A 10,483-nucleotide genomic window follows, 5' to 3' on the forward strand; every position below is an offset into this window, starting at 1 on the left:
GAGGGGCGGTGGCGCGGGGAGCAGCGCAAATTTGAACTATATCGATATATGCGATATGGTCTAATTCCATATCGCGTCTAAAAATATATCGATTTGTTTTTTTTTTGCGATATATCCCCCAGCCCTATGTCCAGTGTAAACATGAGTTTCTGCAAAAAAAAGAAAAGAAACAATGTTAAATGTTTAACACCATTTAAATTGACCAAAACTAAATAATTGAATCTAATTTTGATGTTACCGTTATTGTTTTATCCAATTTGACAATTTTTTACTTGCATTTTCAACATTACTATATACAAATGTTATTATAAATGCATCATTAGAATATTGACCAATAGTAACGCACCGTTTGACATTGTTGATGGAAGGCTTCTCGAGATGCATCGGCGCTGAGCAGACCGATCGTCATATGACATCAAAGTACAGAGAGAGCATACGACTCCTTATGCATTTGAATCGCTCATGCAGTGTTTTGATATCATACGCTGATCGGTCTGCGCAACGCCGATGCATCGCGAACAAGCCAGGAGTGTTTGTGTTTCCTGCTGCCTCGCTATCTGTAACGTACTGCTCTGAGACAGAAGGTAGAAGATCCAAATGCAGCTTTATTGGAGGGGTAATCCACACTCGTAGTCAAAAACAGGCAAGAGGTCATAACAGGTAAGCAGTCAAAACAGGCAAACAAGACAGGAGAGACAGGCAAACGGGTAATCCACGGAACAGGCAAGAAATCCAAAACCAGAGACATGAAACCAGGGAAACGCTCAGAAATGCAGTTTACAACAAAACAAGACTTCGCAGTTGATGAAAGAGTGAACATGGTTTATATAGGCTGGGGTAATGGGGTAATGAGGTAATGTGACACAGGTGCAAACAATGAGTGATGATGAGTCCGGGCAAAGGATTATGGGTAATGTAGTTTGTGATGGAGTGACAGTCCGGGGTGGAGTGCCCTCAGGTGGTAATCAGGGGCACTCTCACTTGTGATTGTGACATAGCCCCCCCTCAAAGGAGCGGCTTCTAGACGCTCCTAAAATTGTCACGGAGGGAGGTGGAGCGGAGACGGACCCGGGGGCGGGATGGAGGGCCAGGCCCGTGTAGCATAAGAGGACCTGGAGACTCAGGCACAGTAGAACGCCAGGAAGGAGCAGGCTGGACTGATGACCAGGGTGGCGCAGACAGCCAGGGCGGAGCAGACGACCACCACAGCAGCGCAGACAAGGTTGAAGACCCCCATGGCTTAGCAGACGACCACCACAGCAGTGCAGACGAGGTTGAAGACACCCACGGCGGAGCAGATGACCACCACAGCAGCGGAGACTGGTTTGAAGACCCCCACGGCGGAGCAGACGACCACCATAGCAGCGGAGACTGGTTTGAAGACCCCCACGGCGGAGCAGACGACCACCATAGCAGCGCAGACAGTCTTGGAGACACCCACGGCGGAGCAGACGACCACCACAGCAGTGCAGGTGAGGTTGAAGACCCCCACGGCGGAGCAGATGACCACCACAGCAGCGGAGACGGGTTTGAAGACCCCCACGGCGGAGCAGACGACCACCATAGCAGCGCAGACGGTCTTGGAGACCCCCACGATGGTGCAGGCTGAGCAGGTGGCCCGGTTAGAGTCCTCTTTGGACTCGTGACAGGAGGCGGAGTCCTCTTTGGACTCGTGACTGGAGGCGGAGCCCTCTCTGGACTCGTGACTGGAGGCGGAGCCCTCTCTGGACTCGTGACTGGAGGCGGAGCCCTCTCTGGACTCGTGACACGGGCCGGAGCCCTCTCTGGACTCGGGACACGGGCCGGAGCCCTCTCTGGACTCGGGACACGGGCCGGAGCCCTCTCTGGACTCGGGACACGGGCCGGAGCCCTCTCTGGACTCGTGACTGGAGGCGGAGCCCTCTCTGGACTCGTGACACGGGCCGGAGCCCTCTCTGGACTCTGGACACGGGCCGGAGCCCTCTCTGGACTCGGGACACGGGACGGAGCCCTCTCTGGACGTTGGTCAGTGGCCGGAGCCATCTCTGGACGCTGGTCAGTGGCCAGAGCCCTCTCTGGACGCTGGTCAGTGGCTGGAGCCATCTCTGGACGCTGATCTGTGGCTGGAGCCATCTCTAGACGCTGGTCAGTGGCTGGAGCCATCTCTAGACGCTGGTCAGTGGCTGGAGCCGTCTCTGGACGCTGGTCAGTGGCTAGAGCAGCCGTCTCTGGACGCAGGTCAGTGGCTGGAGCAGCCATCTCTACAGAGGGTTCTGGTAGGGTGACGGCCATTTTGGCAGAGGGAGTGCTGCACTCCTCTTCTGCAACACCAACCATAAAGGCAGAACCGCTCAACAATAATGCTATGTTGATATAAAATTCTAATGTCCAATTTGGATCGTGAAGTGGCATAATTGAACTGAGTGGCTCAGATAGTCCCCCAAGAAAGAAAATCATAAGACATACCGAGTCCATAGTAGTCAAATGTGCCAGCTCTATAAAGTCCACGGCATAGTCCTCAATAGGACGATCTCCTTGACGGAGACGCATGATCTGTGCGGCTGGACTCATTTGTGGATAGACTGTCACTTGGCTGCTGGAACTGTGCATGGCGAAGTCTTCTGTAACGTACTGCTCTGAGACAGAAGGTAGAAGATCCAAATGCAGCTTTATTGGAGGGGTAATCCACACTCGTAGTCAAAAACAGGCAAGAGGTCATAACAGGTAAGCAGTCCAAACAGGCAAACAAGACAGGAGAGACAGGCAAACGGGTAATCCACGGAACAGGCAAGAAATCCAAAACCAGAGACATGAAACCAGGGAAATGCTAAGAAATGCAGTTTACAACAAAACAAGACTTCGCAGTTGATGAAAGAGTGAACATGGTTTATATAGGCTGGGGTAATGGGGTAATGAGACACAGGTGCAAACAATGAGTGATGATGAGTCCGGGCAAAGGATTATGGGTAATGTAGTTTGTGATGGAGTGACAGTCCGGGGTGGAGTGCCCTCAGGTGGTAATCAGGGGCACTCTCACTTGTGATTGTGACACTAGCGTTGCTGAGAAAGATGAGACGTATACAGTGATGTAAGACCTGGCTCTGTTGTGGCTCTCTAGCCTGTGAAAAGGCAAACCGGTTCTTAGAAGGCTCGTCAGTCAAACCAACTCCAAACTGGCACTAGCACTGGCTCTGAACTAGCACCTGGTTCAGTCTGGTGGAAAAGGGGTATTTCTCAGGGCCCACACAATCTTGTAAATCTCACAGATACTACAAGATGTTTCTTTGTGGTCAAAATAAATATGTTTGGTGTGATTGGTAAAGAGGTTTCATTCCCACATCAGTAGAACAGGTCTGAATAAAGAAAACAATGCTTGTTCTCCTGGTGTGGGAGATGCTCATAAAGATCTTTTGATAAACATTTGCTGTCATCCCCCAAAGATAGGCATGACCATTTGGGCATGAGAAAAGTTCAACCAAAAACTGCATAAATATTTGGGTGCTAAATGTTTATTGTTCTTCCGTTCTTGTTGAGTATTTAAAGGGAATTGGAAAACCACTCAAGGAAGCATCTGTTATCCGAACTTCCCACACTGGTGCGGTGTGTCTCTATTGCCAGCTATGACTCTTTGAAACAATTTTTATATTATTTTGTAATTGTGTTTTATATTGTATTCTGATCAGTTGTGTATGATGGATTCTTTTAAATTATTTTATTTGATGTTTTTGCCTGGCTAAAATTAACCTTAATCTTGATTTATCTTGTATTATTCTGAAATCATTATTTTATTATGGATCAATGTGGAGTCCTTTATTTCTGCAATCTTTTGTGTCTGTTACTAAAATTACACTTTTTGTTGAGTAAGCAGGTGCGACCACTTAAAGGTAAAATATTCACTCTGTCTGCAATCCTCTGACTAATATCACAATTGGCTAGTTTTTTGTCCGTGAACACGAGAATGGTGACGCGATTGTTTCTGTGCGATATCGGATCCCTTAATGAACGAATATTTGAAAATAATAGATACTATGAAAAATCAATGATCTAAATTAAATTACAACTAATTCCTTGATCAGCGATTAAGTTATAAACATAACAAATGTAATGTAATCACATACCATTGGAGTCAGATTAAATTATTCATGGATTTGGATCCACACATTTTAATAAATGAAAGAGATTTTTCCAGAAGCGCCAGAAAAGACATACACGCAGAATTCCTTCAACCAGCTGCTGGATTCCACCAGTGGATGGAGCTTAGATTATCAAGCCTTCAAATTCATAATGAAAAAAGTTGTAAGAGAGCAACATTTGTTTTCATGTCAAATATGGAGTTTTTCCACTCGACAGTCAACAACTCTTACAGTGTAAATAAAGTTGTGTTTTTATTCTCTGTCAGGATGGATTGTGTGACTTAGACTTAAATATATGAATTACATTTTCATATTTACTAAGTGTACTAAATTGTCTTCTGAAAGATCATGCAATTATGAGAAATAAAGCAGAAACAACATCTAGTCTTGAATGATCTATTTAATGAACAGAAAGAATGTGTTATATCGTTTTAATCACATTAATGAATTACCAATAGGAGGTTGATTAAACTAATTCCTCACAGGTGTTTTGGAGACGACACACCCAGAGGAAGCAATCCACCGAAATACAACACAAACCAAACTCTTCCAGTCTCAGCTACAACTCCAGTGTTTGAGGGCAGGTCAAAGCACACATTGTTCACAGACAGCCAATGAAGAACATGTGCCTGTCGATCTTTAAAACATTGCAGACCTACTACATTCACAAAAAAGCTATATAACACATTGCCACAAAGGTAATATTCGAAAAAGCATAATTCATAGTTTTCGCACTACGTCACACGCTTATAGGAGCGCCCACCTGAAGGGCAAAACAAGGCTTTCCTCCATTGCCCACCAGCAGGGGCGTAGTTTATGGGGGGGATGGGGGGAGGTAACCCCCTCAATATTCAGATCCATCAGTTGCAACCCCCCCAATATTTCACATGAAAATCACAGTAGATCAAATGAAAAATATGTAGAATTCATTTATTTTGTAACAATAATTTTGTTCCTAATCAAATATGAGTTTGTCATAATAAATCAGACAAAAAATACTCCCCCTCTATTGAACCGATTGGTAATGCCCAACCAATGAGTCGCACTTTCACCAAAACAACGCAAGTGGTGTTTGAATGGGAGAGCACACGGGTAACGTTAGCGCCAGCATATGCACGGCAAAACTCATTTTGGCGTATACATTACACAAGATTGCACACTCGTACTATTGATACGCATTGTCATGAGATCGTGTTGGAGCGATAGATAGATAGATAGATAGATAGATAGATAGATAGATAGATAGATAGATAGATAGATAGATAGATAGATAGATATGAATAAATAAATTATCCAATAACAATAATACACATAAAAAATAAAATTAAAAAATAACAGGCAGCATACCAACGTTCAACCCCCCCCCCCCCCCCCCCCCCAATGTTCAAACCAAATCTTTTGTATCAGTATTAATGCAGTAAGACAGTGATATTAAAATACCATATTCAATATGCACCTTATTGATGATGCATGCTTTTTACAGGAAAGCAAATGAACAGGGGTGTGCTGCACTAAGGCTTCTTTAGTCTGGCATCGGTTCACCCTCCGTCTGATGCTTTATCAGCTCTATAACGGTTTTACTGCGTTATTAATCTGTGTTTAAAATTAAGTGGTGCAACAACTCGATTTAAAATAAAACCTATATCAGCAAATCCTTGATTAGCGTTACATTTTGCTTAATTCAATCCTTATTGGTGCAACTCATCCTATAGTGTTGTTTTGTGCGGGAAACCCGCGGACTTGGCAATACTGCCTCCAGGGCTCCGCGAAAGTCACGTGACTGAAAACTCTGAATTGGGGGCGCTTTAAGAATACGCGGCCCCTTTAAGAAACTTGACAGCGCGCGCACTGAGCATGCGCGAGACCAGACGAGAGCAGACAATCCAGTTGAAGCTGAAAGCGACGCTGTTTAACAATCGTGAATGAAGGACAAAAGTTAAATATTTCTGTCGGATGCCTTATATTTCCAGTCTGCAGGTGAGAGATGTTTCTCAGATTACAGAGTTTAACATTAATCAGCTCCAGAGTTTACATGTTTAAGGACCAATGTAATGAAATGCGTTGTGTGTCCTGGTTTATTATTAGAGAGTAATAATATGTTGGCAGAGAGTTTTTCACAGACTCTGACTCTATTACACCAATAAAATGTGCTTAATGTGCCACTTTACAGAAGATCTCCGATATCAGCATAATGAATGAGGTGAAAACAGGGAACTTTTGGAGACAAAGAGGCTTTTCAGCAGCTCAGTTAAACATGATGGTCCTGTTGTATCAGACTTTGAACAGGAGTTGAACAAACCTTGTTTTAATGCAATTAATATCTAATTTATATCAAAATACTTAATATTCAGGTAGAAATCATGTGTTTACTTAATGTAAGTGTAAATGTAAATTCAGTAACTTATCTTTGATTTGTCCAGGTCTGGTCCTGTGGGCGTCAGTATCTCACAGTGATCACAGTTCACACCTGCAGTGAAGCCCCTCCCACAACAATTCACCAATAAATACTGGGAATATTCACATCATCCTACAAGAGAAGGACAAACTCCAGGTGTAGCAGCTGAAATCTGTGTGACTGTTAAAGATGGAGTTTATTAAAGAGGAGATTGAAGACACGAGTTATCCAGAACCATCCAGAATAAAACATGAAGATACTGAGGAACAAATAGGTTGGTGTCCATTCTTGATTCTTCATTATTGACTGCTTTAGTAGCTGTGAAATCAGGGCCGGCCCTGACCAATTTGCTGCCCTAGGCAAGATTTTACTTGGTGCCCCTTGTATCAAGGTTTAGCACTACATGTTATCAGTCTAAGTTGTGGAATTACTACTGTTTAATTTTTGTTATGCATTAATGTTTTTATTTTTAATGTTGTTGTTTTATATGTTGTCCAGTCCATTCTACCCCGTCATTATGTTCATGATATTATTATTATTATTTTATTTTTTAAAAGGCTGATGATAGTTAAACTATACAAAAATAGCACCTACGCCACATTACAGCCCAAACACAAATAGCAAAAGTGCATCTAACATTCATGCACAAACTATTCATTGAGAACTAGCAAAAGTGTTTGTCTTCCAGTAGATGGCAGCAATCTTTCACTTAACTACGTACATTCATGTTTTCACCATGAATTAAACTGAGAAATGTAGATATTTAATGTGAAATTTAAATCAAATGTTGCCATTTTAAATAAACCTGTATATAAATATCATTACTAATTTCGGCAAATACATTTTAAAATGTCCATATGTCCCCTTAAAACTGCACGTCTGTAGAGTAAAAACATTAGGCTATTCAAAAAGTGATAGTATTTGCAATTTAATAATAAGATCATGTGTGTGTGAAACAAGATTCACTTGTTTAAAACACCATAATTAATTATATAAACATTTACTTAACCATTAATTCGCTAATAAACATCGAAGTAAACAACTCTATGGACATTATTCATGACAAGATATTTTTTTCTTGTTTTCTGGGGGGGTTGATCTACCAAATGGGGTGAGAAAAATGATCTTATTTCAGTTTGGGACAGAAACAAGAAACAAGATTTCAATCAGAAACTAGATTATTTTTCTCACCCCATTGGCAGATCATTTAGCTTGTTTTAAGCATAAACTCACTTAATTTTGTCAATGAAAATATATCTTATGTCATTTTACTTATCTAGTAAATGCATCCTGATTTAAAAAGTTTTAGATATTTAGACTAGAAACAAGACAAAAATACTAAGTAAGAAGAGCATTTTTTGCTGTGTATCCCTTATCTTCCCTGCATCAGAGGGCTTCTGTCTTTTTTGACTCTACAATCCGGCCATCCGTCATAAATATCAGGCAACTTTCACTGTGTCTACACCTGGCGCGAGTGGTCAAGCACCCTACAAAATGAAAGCAAAGCTGTCTGCGTTAGATGCGGCGAGAGGCGACGCGACACAACAAATTTCCCTAACATTAAACTGATCGCGCATTCTATTTCTGACGCAGTTCAAGCTCGGCGGGGGAGATTGATAAGGCGGACCGGGAAGAGGCAGTGGACTTAGTTACGGTTTTTTTGCGCTTTATTTGGTAATATTTCGAATATTAATAAAATATTATCAGTAATACATTTTGGTGCCCCTATGGATGAGTGGCGCCCCTAGCATTTGCCTATTCCGCCTATGCCACGGGCCGGCCCTGTGTGAAATAATAATCAGTATATGGATGATAAATGACAGAGAAATGCAACTATATGATCCTAACCCAGTTTTAATCGTATTAACAAGTGAATGACAGAACTGACCTTTGCATATCAAATATACTTTATACTCACACTGACTGTGTCTTGTTTTCTGCTAAGTGTTTTTAAATTTCACATTTATCCTCCTTGACCTGTTTCTAACAGATTCATATGTTTATTTTAGACCAGATGGAGGTGAAGGAACAACGAAACAAACTAAATGATGTAAAGAAACTCTGTGACTTCAAAACTCAAGAAACAAAAGCCAAAAAGCTGCACATCTGCTCTCAGTGTGGAAAGAGTTTCCAAAAAAAAGGACACCTTAACACACACATGAGAGTTCACACTGGAGAGAAACCGTATACATGCACTCAGTGTGGAAAGAGTTTTACTCAAACATCAGCTCTCAATGTTCATCTGCGCATTCACTCTGGAGAAAAACCATTTAACTGTGATCAGTGTGGTAAAGATTTTAAATTACTATCACATCTAAAACTACACCTGATAGTTCATTCAGATGAGAAGCCTCACGTGTGTTCTCTCTGTGGAAAGAGTTTTCCACGGCTGAACAGTTTTAAACTGCACCAGAAAACACACACCGGTGTGAGAGATCATGTGTGTTGTGACTGTGGGATGAGATTTTCTAGAGCTGACTGTCTGAAACAGCACCAGATAACTCACACTGGAGAAAAACCTTTCAAGTGCTCATACTGTGACAAGAGTTTTGCTCGGCCTAGTAACCTGAAAGAACATGAGCGACTTCATACTGGAGAGAAACTGTACTACTGTACTCCGTGTGGAAAGAGTTTTACTCAATCATCAAATCTTAGTTATCATCTGCGCATTCACTCTGCAGAAAAGCTGTTTATCTGTGATCAGTGTGGTAAAGGTTTTAAATTATCATCACATCTAAAAAAACACCTGATAGTTCATTCAGGCGAGAGACCTCATGTGTGTTCTCTCTGTGGAAAGAGTTTTTCGCGGCTGAACAATTTTAAACAGCACCAGAAAACACATGATGGAGTGAGAGATCATGTGTGTTCGGACAGTGGGAAGAGCTTTACTGCAGCTGGCCAACTGAAACAGCACCAAAGAACTCACACTGGAGAAAAACCTTACAAGTGCTCATATTGTGACAAGAGTTTCATTCAGTCTGGAAACCTGAAAACACATGAACGAGTTCATACTGGAGAGAAGCCGTACCACTGCACTCAGTGTGAGAAGAGTTTCAGAGATGCAACAGGTTATAGAAAGCATCTGTTTATTCACACTGGAGAAAAGCCATTCAACTGTTTATTGTAAGAATGGATTTCACCTGAGAACGATCTCAAGAGATCTAAAGTGCAATAAGACAATAAAACTTCACTCATCTGAATAGGAGATCTACAAGAGAAAACAAGACCCCGCCTGGCCCAATCTTATTTCCCCTCCGCGCTGAGTCTTGACCCCTCTCACCCTCTCTTTCTCAGGGCCCACACAATCATGTAAATCTTACAGATACTAAAAGCAGATTCTTTGTGGTCAAAATAAATATGTTTGGTGTGATTGGTAAAGAGGTTTCATTCCCACATCAGTAGAACAGGTCTGAATAAAGAAAACAATGCTTGTTCTCCTGGTGTGGGAGATGCTCATAAGTTCTTTTGATAAATATTTGCTGTCATCAACCAAAGATAGGCATGACCATTTGGGCACGAGTAAAGTCTGCATACACATTTGGGTGCTAAATGTTTATTGTTCTTCTGTTCTGGTTGAGTATTAAAGGGATTTCCTGGTGTTAAGACTTGTATGGCTTAATATAACATGAAGTATGTCTCTTACTGAAATATGTAGTAGAAAACCCATGAAAGATCCACGTTATTTAAAAAAATCCATTATATATTTGGACAATGGGCGGCGCCATTTTATTTGCATTCTAGGTTGATGGCGTAGAATGGTTGCACTCGGCAATCAACTGGCGCTACCTGTAGCTATTTTTACCACAACACAACTCGAAAAATGTTTCAGAGTTAAATAAAACCAATTAATTGCTTTCTAATTGCATTTATAATACACTCAAACACACGTGCACACAAACTCTCTCTCACACACACATACACATCCGACAGACTGCACTGTCTCAATCGAGATGTGTTATGGGCTGCCGTCGACCGG

At 41.9% G+C, this 10,483-nt stretch overlaps 1 protein-coding gene across 2 annotated transcripts; it reads left to right on the forward strand.

Moving 5' to 3' along the window:
- Nucleotides 1-5,962: 5,962 nt before the first annotated feature.
- On the forward strand, nt 5,963-10,108 carry LOC307130707 (uncharacterized protein). Of its 2 annotated transcripts, XR_013817072.1 has the most exons (4): nt 5,963-6,089; nt 6,283-6,312; nt 6,533-6,781; nt 8,517-10,108. XR_013817072.1 is itself a non-coding variant. In XM_079823829.1 (3 exons), the coding sequence occupies exons 2-3, from the start codon at nt 6,697-6,699 to the stop codon at nt 9,632-9,634; spliced, it is 1,203 nt and encodes a 400-aa protein (XP_079679955.1). In that variant the 5' UTR covers nt 5,971-6,089; nt 6,533-6,696; the 3' UTR covers nt 9,635-10,108. The 2 variants fall into 2 exon arrangements, 1 of the variants encoding a protein (XP_079679955.1); XM_079823829.1 differs by lacking the exon at nt 6,283-6,312 and having other exon boundaries at nt 5,971-6,089.
- Nucleotides 10,109-10,483: the final 375 nt, after the last annotated feature.

The sequence above is a fragment of the Gobio gobio genome (genome assembly GCF_949357685.1).
Source record: "Gobio gobio genome assembly, chromosome: 8".
NCBI classification, from domain to species: domain Eukaryota; kingdom Metazoa; phylum Chordata; class Actinopteri; order Cypriniformes; family Gobionidae; genus Gobio; species Gobio gobio.